Consider the following 13,118-nt stretch of genomic DNA (forward strand, 5'->3'; position numbering starts at 1 on the left):
CGGGGTTTGTTTTAATGCCAAAGGTTTGCAGACCTATACAGGGATATGTGTGTAACACTCCAGTTTTCACTCCAAGGAGGGCTTCCTTAACTCTTACTTACATTGCTCTAGATTGTAACTAGAGATGGGCATGATCCGCATTACGATCCAAAAAACCCCACGATAATGGCGATCGTGCGATCGTGACTCAGCGGATCATGATCGGCCATGGCCAACGATCCAGCGATCGGGGGGGGGGGCTGGATCGGGGCTGGATCATGCTCAGATCGGGAAGCCAGACACTCAGGCGCCAGTAATCTATTCCTGGGGCAACGGAGCCAGGGGAATGCCTGAGCTGTGTTTTCCCTCCTTCTGTCGCCCTGGAAACCCGAATGGAAGACCAGCTTTCCTTGATCAGCTTTCCTTCCAACCATGGAGCAGCAAAGCAGTCACCAGTTGGGAGAAGACACCCAGGGGAGGGAGGGGGAAGGAGGTGTTCTGTAGTCATGGGCACTCCAATCTCATCCATGCAAACCCTGATAGGCAGCTCTGATGGCCAAACACAGACGGCCAAACACAAACACAAATGCCGCTGGCATCACCCACCTTTTCTCGCCAGCGCGCTCCTTTTTGGCCTGGCGGGCAGGCACATGAGGGGTGCCACCGGCGAGCAGCCAGACCCCCTGCCCCCTGAGGGGAGGCGGCTCGTCGCCATCTCCCCGTGCCCGCTGGGCCGGGTGGCCACCGCCAACATCCACCTTCCCACATAGCTGGGAATAGCAGCGCGCCCCGCTTTGGCCTCCACGATCCATGATCCACGGATCGGGAACGGGAGATGATAGGCATGGATCATTTAGTCGGGATCGTCACCGGCGCCGATCCACGATCAGCTGGATCGGTAATTTTTTTTGGATCGTGCCCATCTCTAATTGTAACTTTCCTACTTTATGCTGTATGCAATTGGCTTCCAGTCTCCTAGCCAAATGTCAGGAGGGCAGTTCCTTTGGTTAAAGTTATGCTGGAAGAACCTACCCATGGAGTACCAAAACAGTTCAAAAGAGAACTCTGCCAGTACAGGGTGTTGCATGGCACTGTATGATGCTTTACTGTTCATGTGCATGCGTTTAGAAGCAACGCACTAGAGATCGGAGGTACTCATTTCCCACTCCAAGGTTTAATCTGGGGAGGAAAGGCCCCCGAAGAATGGCAACTCTAAACTAGAATATTAAGCATCCCCCATCGGCTGAAATACAGTGATTTATTTACCTATCAGAAAATAGGGAGTTTCTCTGGGAAACAGGGAAAGCTAGAGCATGTGGGATTATGGCAGTCAAGATTCTTGAGTTCTCTGGAAAGGAAGAGGAAATGGGGGAGCAAGAAGGAAGTGACTTCTATAAAAGGAGACTTACAGTGCAATCCTAAAAAGAGTTATTCCAGTCTAAGCCCACTGATTTCAATGGGCTACGATTGAAGTAACTCTTCTTAAGATTGCTCTGTAAATATTGATGTGGTAGAATGTACAAAAACTATATATGAACAAACGGGTTCTTTACCTGTCCACCCTGGGGGGCAGTGGCAGGAATATGACCCCACACCATCCTCACAGGTGCCCCCATTGTGACACTGATGCTGGATACAATCATCCGGGTTCACCTCGCAGTACTGCCCTGTGTAACCTGTAGAGGGAGATATCAAGTAGGCAAGGCCATGCTTGGCAGCCATCTTAAATAAGAACCAGGGTTATCCACTGCATTGAGTTTTCACTTTGCAGAAACGGGCATCTTGAATCTTGGTATTCTTAAGCCCAAACATCCACATTCACCTGTACAATTAGGTCTGCCAGTTTGCCACCCCTGTTGACTTTAAGGCACCTTTTGTTTATTTTCAGGTTTCAAAAATGCATGGGAGCGAAGATGAATTTTTAATGTTTATTTATTTTATGTATATTCCTCTTTTCTGTCTCGTAGGGACCCAAAGTGGCTTATCATATTATTTTTCTCTCTTCCATTTTATTGTCATAACAACAACCTGAGAGAGTGTGATGGGTCCACAGTCACCCAGTAGGCTTCCATGGCAGACTAAGGATTATAACCTGGCTGTCCAAGGTCCTAGTTGGACCCTCTAATCACTATACAATGCTGGTTTTGTATCATTAACTAGGTACTCAAATAACGGAATTTCCCCAGCATATTAAAACAGCAGAAATAGCATCTGCTTGGTATTCCAATCGGGACCACATCGATGTAGGGTGGGGCGTTAATAATTCCATTTCCATGTGAAAACTGATTCCTCCTGTTGTTATTGCAGTGCATTCCTAACTAGTGTTACAGCTTTCTAAGTTGGGCTGAGAACAGTTGGGTGTAACGGTTTAAGGATCGCCTTGTCCATTTTGGAAGGGAAAGACAGGCATTGGTTTACTTCTAAGGCTGCTAATAACTCAAGAGAACAGAGTCAGTGCCAACTGGTGAAACCATCAGAGAGAGAGAGAGAGCTGAACCCCTTCTTCTAACACCATGTCGAGATCCAAACTGGGACTCCGTACAACAGTTATTTCTACTGAAAAATCGCTATAGAGAATCAGCCATGGATATCTTAAAGATTTGTCTAATTTGGGGACAGGCAATTTTTTTAGCCATGCACACTGGGAACAAGGCAGGACCCAGCTATGCTGCCAGGATGTCAGAGCCAGCTGCTGGCTGTACTGTTCTGTGAGGCAATGATGGGTATAAGCAATGATGGGTATAGGCTGTGTTTTCTCCCAGATGTTCTGTGACAGGTTCTGCCAGTTGCTTGGATGGCACACTGGCCCTGTGCTCTGAGCAAAATGATCCGGTGAGGCACTGTTCAGTGCAGAATCTCAGGCAGGGCCAAACTAAACGTTACAAATTTTGGCAAGGACCTGGCCTGCTTTCTCTGCAGTCATTATACCAGCTGTGGGGAAAAGCAATTTTAAAGTCCACACGAGCCCAATGCAGCTTGGGAAAATGGCACAGGAGGGAAGGCTGAAGCCCCCCGCACTGTCATCTCAAGCTGAATTGGGCTTATGTGGACTGATAAATAAATCGTATGTGGGCCCCAGAAACCTAATTAAAGGACTCCATGTTTGGGCCATTAGCCGAGTCTATCATTTGGCATAGGATGCGTAATTATAGGTGGTTGTGAGCTGGTTCTGCTGGTTGCTGTGCGTACAGGAGAGAAAATTACAAAAGCATACACTTGCTTATATTTAAAAAAGAAATAAGAGTTCTTTATTGTAGGAAATCCATACTCTGATAGGAAAGGAGAAAAGACAGATCCTAACTACCTATCTAGTCTAAGGATGGACATGGATGCTAGGACAAGTCCTGCATCCATGCTGCCAAGATGGAGGGAGAAGAAGAGAGAGATGTTGCCTGGAACAATGCCAGGAAGAGAACAAGTGAGAAGAAGGAAGTCAGGAAGAGGAAATCCTGAGAATAGCAATCTACATATCAAAGGACAGTCAGAGCAGTAAACAATAAACAGAGTGCCCTGACCTCTTTATCTTTCTAACTCTTTGGTTTATCCTCCTCTGAAACCTGAAGAAAGGGGCAGAGCTAAATCCACCTCTTCCAACATGGACTTAAAAAATACCTTTCCATGTAGCTGCTATGTGACTGCAGGGGAAGTGAATTGAGCCCAAGGAACCCAGGAAACCGAGACCTAAATTGCCAAAACTTAACATATATAGTTTAGCCCTCTGACATTACAATACAAAAACAGTCATATTAAATAGCAGCACATACTGTTACGGAATTTTTAATCTTTAATCCATTATGAGTGCTATTGAAGTAGGCCTGCATACATTCGGGGAACATTCTTCCTTAGCTAAGCAGTCTCAGTTAGAAAGTCAGGTAACATCTCTTATTTTCCTTTCCACTAAGCAAAATATAGCCTTGGAAAAGCAGTCTGTAAAAACCAAACTGTAAGAGAAGTTGCCAAACTTTTTGACGTGTTTATATCAAGAAGTATTTACTGTCTTGTCATCCAGACCCATCAGGTGCCATAATGGCTAAATACAGCATTTCCAAAGAATTGTTTGTTTAAACCCTATGTTAACCTTTGATCTTTTATTCTGTAAACAATTAGCTGTAAAAAAAGTATACAAGACTCTCTGCTGTGACTATTTTTTTATGCATATGTCAGAACATGGCAATGCATCTGGGTTATAATGAAACTCATTATCTTTATGGATCACTGATTTTTGGTGTCTTAGTTAATGTGGGCAACAGCTGTTGGGAAAAGTAACCTGAATGCAGAGTAACTTTAGGATTTTTTTCATTAACACATACAATTGCCAAATGGTGATTTTTAAGAACATCCAGTTCATGCGTGGAGACAGAGACCGATGCATTTTGGAAGCTTAGGGGGCAGGTTTTAGTGGATTAGGGGAGGTGAAGCCTGATGGGTGATGCTAACATTAAAAATAATTAAGACTGTCATAAATTCATCTGTTATTGTCTAAGCAACTTATTTTATATTTTTCTCTATGGTGTAAATGTTCAATAATAATAATAATAATAATAATAATAATAATAATAATAATAATAAAGACCGCAAGCCTTGTACAAGTGTTTTTGCTGAGCACTTAATTGTAGGCAGCATATTATTTGCAAAAATTGCATCCTGTGCTTTCAATCGGTAGATTTCTGAGGTGGCTCACAACATCCACTGGCTCCACAAGAATAAAAACCAGCAGCGTAAAAATCAGCAAAACAATGGTAAGATCATTAAAAGCTCCGTGCCCATTCAATTAATGACTGTGGCCAACCCTGCTTAGTTCCCAACCTTAGACAAACTCAGGCTAAGCCAGGCTATCCAGGGAATATACAAATGTCATTGCATGGATCCAGAAAGAGCTGATTTGCACCAAACAAGTTGGGAAGGGGGCAGTTCCAATGTCCCAGTGCTTCAAAAAAGGGCCTTATTATTATGTAAATAATTATTATAATTAGAACATCGCAATAATTAAATCTAAAAATTGAAAATAGAATATATATTGCACATTTATTATATTTTGGAGGAAGTACTGTATTGTATGTTATATTGCTGCATTCTCATACTTACTATTAAAAGATACATCTGTTTATAGTGGTTATGATTAGAGGTATTAACAGTGCAATCCTAAAACAGAAGAGTTACACCCTTCTAAGAGCCAAGCTACAAGTGACGAATTATACTTGCCAGGCAAGTGGAGAGCAAATGAACGGCAAGTGAACAGAGAGGAATACACGTGAGTCTGTTCACTTGCCAGGCAAGTGTAATTCGTCACTTGTAGCTTGGCTCTAAGATAGCCAGGCTAGCCTGATCTTGTCAAATCTCGGAAGCTAAGCATGATCAGCCCTGGTTAGCACTTGGATGGGAGATCACCAATGAAGTCCAGGCTCGCTAAGCAGAGGCAGGCAGTAGCAAACCACATGTGAACATGTCTTGCCTTGAAAACCCTATAGGGTTGCCATAAGTTGTCTACAACTGGGCAGCGCTTTCCAACACCGCCAAGTCCATTGAAGACATTGTGCGTAGAAGGGTGTAACTCAGCTTTGGATTACACTGTAAATAATTTTTCTCTCAGATCATGAATCCAAAATGTCTTATTAAAAATCCTGCTCAAAAACATTTGTTTTATTCAGCTGAGTGCCTGACATCTAATGCTAGGTAAAATACCTGATGGATGGCACAGTCATATTGAGAGAGAGATATACCCTTACAACATCATTCTCCCCTCCTCCCCTCAGCACAACAAACTAGGTTGTAAGGTAGCTTAGGCTGAGAGAGAGTGACCCATGGTCACCCAGTGAGCTTTGATGGCAGAGTGGTGATTTGAACCTGCGTCTCCCAGATCCTAGTGAAACCCTCTAACTGCAGCACAACGTGGGCTTACATACTGGCATAAACCAGTTCTTGGGCCATAATGTCTAACTGCTTACCTGGGGGACACAGGCATCCATGGTATCTTTCATCGATTTGGTGGCAGGTGCTCCCATGGAAGCAGGCCTCCGAAGAACAGGGCCCCAGACGGTACTGGCAGAGTGGACCGGTGGAGCTGGCTGGGCAGATGCAGTGGAAGGAGCCGATGTTATTGATACAATGGCCTCCATTCAGGCAGGGACCAGGATTCCTGAAGCATTCATTGATATCATGTTGGCAAGTATGTCCCTCAAACCCTTCCCGGCACTGGCAGACGATGTATGGGTAGGTGTTGAGGCAGGTTCCTCCGTTGGCACAGGGATGAGCTTGACAGAAGTCTCGAAGTTGGCAATTCTTTCCTGGAAATATATCGCACCTGGAGAAAATGGGAGGATCCTACCCCTATCCTACTCATCCACTGACCAAAGTTTATTTATTAAAGCATTTACATGGCACCTTTCCTTTGGGTTCATGTTTGAAACCTTCCTCTAATATCAGCTTGCCAACCTCCAGGTGGCACCTGGAGTTCTCCCAGAATTTCAACTGATCTCCATGCTACATAGATCAGTTCCTGTAGAAAAATTAAATTGAAGGAAGAGCCGCTTAAGTCAGAGGAAGGCTCCTAGGATAAGGAAGACCACTTGGATCCGATCCAGTGACTCCCAACTTTCTTCCTCACCTCAAGATTTAAAAAGCTTGAGAATAACCCTGAAGGAGCAGACCAAAGGCCCACCTAGTCAAGGATGCCACCTAGGTGCCTGACAAGGAAGACTAGGATGCAGCTTTGGAACTAGGGTTACCTATGCTAAATCCCTGGAGATTTGGAGGTGTAGCCTGTGGAGGGTAAGGTATAATGCCATACAGTGCTCCCTCCCAAGTTGTCCTTTTGTCCAGGGGAACTGATCTCTGCCGTCCAGAGATCAGTTGTAATTCCGGGAGCACTCCAGGCCCCATATGGAAGGAACCCTACTCTGAATGTACAAAGCTCCTCTTGAGTCTAAGCTCTGCTCTGCTCCCAGTCCAGCCCGCTTATTGTGTAGCTTGATGCAGGCAAGCAGACAATGCAAGTAGCTGAGATTCCTCGGCTTTTCTTAGTCCTTGAATGTCCTTTATTTAGTGAAGACAGAGGGTCTCACCGCACAAAACAAAATACACTCGGATTACACAGGTAATTTGAATGTATTTTGTAATTCAAGTGTATTCAAGTGTAATTTGAGTGTATTTTGTCTTGTGTGGTTTGACCCAGAGAAAGATGGACAATTCCACTTGTAGAGAAGGATGAAAATATGAGTAACAATCAAAGGTTTCCCTTTCTTCTACATGATGATGATCAGGGCTTTTTTCAGTGGGAACGCAGTGGAACAGAGTTCCGGAACCTTTTGAAAATGGTCGCATGGCCAGTGGCCCCACCCCCTGATCTCCAGACAGAGGGGAGTTGAGATTGCCCTCCGTGCCACTCAGTGTGGAGGGCAATCTAAACTCCTCTCTGTCTGAAGATCAGGGGGCGGGGCCACCGGCCATGTGACCATTTTCGCTAAGGGTGATTTAAACTTTAAAAAACTCCCCCCTTGTACCAGCTGACCCAAAGCGACATCAGTGTGTGGTCCTGAGTTCCACCACCTCTTCCCAGAAAAAATCCCTGATGATGATCCATATATTACTAAGGTTGTTGTGGATTTTCCGGGCTGTATAGCCGTGGTCTTGGCATTGTAGTTCCTGACATTTTGCCAGCAGCTGTGACTGGCATCTTCAGACCAAAAGACAGAGATCTCTCAGTGTCACAGTGAGATGGTGAGACACACACTGTCTTTTGGTGCTACACCTCTGAAGATGCCAGTCACAGCGAAACGTCAGGAACTACAATGCCAAGACCACGGCTATACAGCCCGGAAAATCCACAACAACCATCATTCTCTAGCCGTGAAAGCCTTCGACAATACATATATTACTACGGTTGTGGCTTCTTCTAATAATGCAGCACAAAATAAAAACTAGAAGACTTTTATAATTAGGGTGGATTGGTAAGTGGAATGAGGTTGTTTTTTTCTTGAATCAGTGTGGTTGGGCTTAAGGCTATGGCCAATAAAGCCATACCAGGAAAGGAAAGGAAAGTTTTTATTTTCCACCCTGTTCCCTACTCTATCATTTTTTTTCTTTCAGTATTGAGGGGTCTAGTCAGCCCAGCAACAGACTGTGGCCTCCCTAATGGGATGATTTTCTAAACCTCAAAAATGAACACTGCCACATGCTGAGGAAGGGCTCCTGCCTCCCTCACAAGCCAGTCTCCTGTGCAGGAACAGCGCTGGTGGAGTAGGGTTGCCAACCTCCAGGTGAGGCCTAGAGATCTCTTGGCATGACAACTGATTTCCATATGACAGAGATCAGTTCCCCTGGAGAAAATGGTTGCTTTGGAGGGTGGACTCTAAAGCATTATGCCCATTAAGCTCCCCTCTCTCTTCCAACCCCATGCTCTCCAGGCTCCACCCCCAAAATATCCAGGAATTTTCCAACTCGGAGTTCCACATGCACAGAATGTTTCACCAGCTCTTTAAAAACCTGAACGTGTGGTTTGCCCTCTGTGGATGTGAACCCTTGGGATTTCAGGAAAAATACCGTTTTTTTCTATCCAGAAATATCCAGAGTCCCAGGACTCTGCCACAGACGGCATGCCACATCCACATATTAGCGAGGAATCTGTGCCTCTCTCCCGTCCTACCTGTCCATCCAGTTGTGCACTGGCAGCGGTAGTGGTTTCCAGAGAGCGGCTGGCAACTGCCTCCGTGTTGGCAGGGTAAAGGGAAGCATGGATCTCCAATCATCCCCTGGCACTCCTCCCCAGTGAAACCAGGAGGGCACACACAAGTGTAGGCAGGGGGGCTGGAGGCTTGAAGGATCTTGAGGGAGCAGGTGCCCCTGTTCTGGCACCGCCCAGGGGTACATGGGTCCGTAAACTGGCACAGGTCTCCCAAGTAGCCAGGAAGGCACCTGGCAAGGCAAGAACCAAAAACAAAAAGGAAAGGGTGAAAAATATGCTGGAGGTCACAGGAACTCTGCCTTAAAAAACAAAATTTAAAACGAACATGACAAGAATGCCACTAAGTAACAGACTGCCTTTAATTCACTGTTTAAAGGAATGCAACTTCTTGGCAATTTCACACTCCCTGTCATGAATGCCTGGCTCGCTTCTCTCCAATATGTGGGATTCCCTCAGCTGTGTGACGGGCAGAAATTTAGCAGTTGCAGCCAGCAGCTGCAGGGATGGGGATACTGTACCTGCTGAATTCCTGGCACAGTCTCCCACCTCACCCCCACCAATGCTTAGAACAATTGAATGATGAGCACAAATGCACCAGACGTGCCTTTATTCAGCAGAGCGGGATGCGGGGAAGAAGAAACCTGCCCCTGTTGGAATGGAGATCCCTGAGCCTTCATATCCCAGCTGAAGTGGGGTGGGGAGTTACAGGGGAGAGCATCAGGATGTAAAGGTACAATGCAGCTGATTAGAGGAGAAATTAGCATCTGTAGTAGATAAGAATCCTAAGTCTCTATTCCCCCCCCCTTGCAGAGGTCCATTGTTCTGAATTTGTGAATAAACTCCATTTCCTCAATCTCACATTGTACAATCAGAAGAATGGAATCTGTCCCCCTCCCACCCGGGGTTGAATAGAGGATTATTAACTCAACCCTCTGGCTGGAATATAAAGGCTCAAGGGTCTCCATTCCTACTTGTGTCTGAAGAAGGGAGCTCTGCCTCTCAAAACCTTACACTCATCTTGGTCTCTAAGGAGCCAGTGGACTCAAATCCTGTTGTTTTATTGCAGACCAGCACCACTAACCACCTAACTGCACCTGTTGATTATCTGCCTGTCACACCACCTTAAAAGTCTGTGCCAAACCCCAAATACTCATTAATGACGAATTGGAATCTTGTTGCAGACTTACAGGCAGGAGAAGGTTCCACTGGAATTGCTTAAACAGCTTCCGCCATTCTTGCAGGGATCTCGTGTGCAAGAAAGACCTAGAAGAGAGACAGAAAGACTTAGGATGCTCCATAACAGCCAGCTCAGCCAATAATTTCTGGTTCTCTCAAACAGCACAAGAGGCAGCACATCTATGGCTGGGCAGACTTCAGGCCGCAGGGTGGGCTTCATCGGTGTAGGGGGGAGGGTATCTTTGCCTGCCCCTCTCCCTACAACCTTGCAGCATTGATAACATTAGTGGGAGGCACAGGACCAGACCGCTTTCCCTTTTAAAAGCACCAGGGAGGCCCATGCGCAGATCTCCTGGTGTCATATTTGTTCTGGCCCAGTCTGAGGAGTAAGCATAAGGAGAGAGCCCCAGCTCCGTTGCAGAGCATCAAAGAACCTCAGGCAGGAGGGGAAGGCAGGACTTGGAAGAACTGGTTCCTATAACATGCAAACAAACGTATGCTTTGTTTCTCACATCTGACACCCATCTGCACTCATGCGCTATCAAACACATTCACCTGTTGCATCAGTCCTTTGCCACCCATTCCTGAATTCTCCTTTCCACACTTCTTCAATTGTGCCGCCACCCCTTCTCGTACACATACTTGCACATAACTTGTCCAAGAAACACTTTGCATACATGTGGCTTTTCAGCATCCATAAACACATGCACTACCCAGCTACCAGCTTTTCATCCTGGGGATGCAGCTTGATCCAAATCAATGCGCCAATGATAACATTTCCTCCTCTTTTGTGCTGTGCAGAGATTTCCCCTGCTGATTCCCCCAGCTCAAGCCACTGTGACAAGATACGGCTTAAGAAGATGGTTGAAAAGTTGGTATGGTTAACCTACAACCATAAAGGATACTTGGCACCTCACCTGTTGGCTTTACTTATACTTACCTCGAGCAAATGGAATCAAAGCCAGCAGCAGCAAGTGCTTCATTCTGTTTTGCAGCCCCCCCTCCAGTCCAGCCCCCCCCACTCCCTTTTTTTGTCCAAGAGTGGTCCCGGAAGACAGGATCAGCTGTCCAAAGGAGGGTGTGGAATCCAAGGTTCGGTGGTCAGGCAGAACCTTATTAAGAAATGTCCCTTGGATGCCCCCCACCCACGGAGCCCCCCATATCAGTGCCGCAGACGGGGCTGTATGCCTGAAGGAAATCTTTTCGGTCACCCCACCCACCCCCACTTCAAGAACAAGGCACATCCGGCCGTCCCTGTACTCCATTGTGGGAGGTTTCCTGCCCCATACAATACATGGGAGGAGAAAGATTTCCTGTTACCCAGGGCACTGTTGTCAACGTGCAAAAAGGGGATGGGGAATACGGGGAGGAGGGCACAGAATCTGGACGGGGCACAGGGACCTTACATTTAAAAAAAAACACCCCAGAGGATGGTGGAGGGAGTTGCAACTCCTAGAGTCCCTGTGTAAACAGAGAGCATCTGCATCAGGCCAGAAATCCTCCCATCGTAAACAAGAGTGGCGTGAGAGCTCAGAGACAGAAATCCTAATCTTTAAACCAGTCAATGTCTGCCATGAAAAAATGGGCCTAAATTTTGGTGGGGTATTAATGATCTTGACAGAGATTTGCAGCGAAAGATTTGGCTATTTCAGACCAATATGTGCTTTCCTTGGCTCTGCAGCTGCCTGTTCATTCTCAGTTTTCCTGGAACGGCCACATATGCACAGGAACGAGGTGGCAGGACGGCTGCAGTGTCAACTCGAGGTTGGGAAATTCCTGAAGATTTGGGAGTAGATTCTGGAGAGGGCAGGCTTTAAGGAGGGAAGGGAAGTCAGCTGGGATGTGATGCCATAGAGCCTGCCCTCCTCAGCTGCCCATTTGTCCGGGGGAACTGAGTCTGGAGATCAGGATGAATTACAGGAGAATGCCTGCCCCCACCGTGAAGCCGATAACCCTATAACATATTTTAATTCCTACATGCCTTGATGCTTTATGGTATAAATAATGATTGCAGACTGGGTTCACTGAAGCAGATCTAACTGCAGTAATTTAGCTTTTGGTTGCTCTTCCTGGATTCTGCATTAGTGAAACCTAATTTTCTATCATACAGTCAGAATGCAAAGACAATCAAGGTCTCCAATATTCATTTCAGGCTCTTCTTACTTCTCAAAGCATCATACGGCAACGTCATGTTTTTCTCAATGTGATCATTTAAAGCCGTAGAAATAATATAATATACAAATAAAGATAATATAAATAATATTCATTAATATCGTATAAAATACTTTCATTTATATTAATAATAATATAAATAATATAATATACAAAGAATAATACAAATATTTATAATATAAAATTGTAAATTACTGCTGTATTAAATTAATAAATATTTTTAACATGTTGTAGTGTTAAATTCTGTCTTCCTGCTTGTCTATTAGCCAAATTATTTTCTAGAGAGATGTAGAAAAGGAGGAAGGGGGAAAGTATGAATGGTTTTTAAATATTGATTAAATATGTAGGTCAGATAACAGAGCGGATACCTCCAATGAAGCAGTGTCGCTAACTCTGGCAGCGCAATCCTAAGCAGAGTTACTTCACTCTAAGCCCATTGAACTCAATGGGCGTAGACTGGAGTAACTCTTCTTAGGATTGCACTGTGGGAAGGCCCAGCTCTGGCAATGGGTGAGTCTCACCACAGAGCGGAACTCAGTCCAGGGACCAGGTGGATCGGGGGCAGGGGGCAGTGGATCCAAGGGGCAGATCCATCCTGTGTGTCCTGGGACAGAGCTGAGGGGTCAAAGGGGAGAATAAAGGGGTCAAAGGGCTCTAGGGGAAGAACGAATAGAAAAATACTAATTCATTTGATATGTACGGCTGTCTTTCTCTTAGTGTTGTCAGGCCTCCTGCTGTGGCAGGAGAAATCCTGCTGTCAGCCTTTTTTGCCTGCTACTGCTCCAAGCCGTGGTGGGAGGGGGGGGAAAAAGCTGGCATGATGCCACTTTAGGGTTGCCATGTTCCCTGGGGTCCAAACTGGGGCATGTGTGTCCAGGGGGAACTTACTGCGTGTGCACGCTCAAAGTGAACACATGCTCCAGAGCATTCGTTGTTGCACCAGGAATGACGTCATTCCCAACGCAACATCGAAGGCTCTGAGGCATGCAGGAGTGCACTCCAGGGCTCCCGGGACCATTCCCCACACCTCCCCCCTTCTGGCCAGGTAAGAGGTGGTGGGGGAGGAGCCTGGAAGCAGGGGATCCCTTACCCCCCTGGAGGACGGGGAACC

The 13,118-nt window shown here is 46.0% G+C and overlaps 1 protein-coding gene across 1 annotated transcript in view; it reads right to left on the reverse strand.

The window, feature by feature from the left end:
* Positions 1-10,949, reverse strand: part of NOTCH4 (notch receptor 4) — a 42,329-nt gene extending 31,380 nt beyond the window's left edge. Inside the window, exons 1-5 of the mRNA XM_054978900.1 lie at positions 10,776-10,949; positions 9,847-9,922; positions 8,621-8,889; positions 5,925-6,263; positions 1,533-1,655 (exon numbers count right to left, since the gene is read on the reverse strand). Of these exons, the coding sequence (XP_054834875.1) occupies positions 1,533-1,655; positions 5,925-6,263; positions 8,621-8,889; positions 9,847-9,922; positions 10,776-10,818 (850 nt within the window). The 5' untranslated portion in view covers positions 10,819-10,949. The remainder of the gene's footprint in view (positions 1-1,532; positions 1,656-5,924; positions 6,264-8,620; positions 8,890-9,846; positions 9,923-10,775) is intronic.
* Positions 10,950-13,118: the final 2,169 nt, after the last annotated feature.

The sequence above is a fragment of the Eublepharis macularius genome, chromosome 4 (assembly GCF_028583425.1).
Source record: "Eublepharis macularius isolate TG4126 chromosome 4, MPM_Emac_v1.0, whole genome shotgun sequence".
In the NCBI taxonomy this organism is placed as follows: domain Eukaryota; kingdom Metazoa; phylum Chordata; class Lepidosauria; order Squamata; family Eublepharidae; genus Eublepharis; species Eublepharis macularius.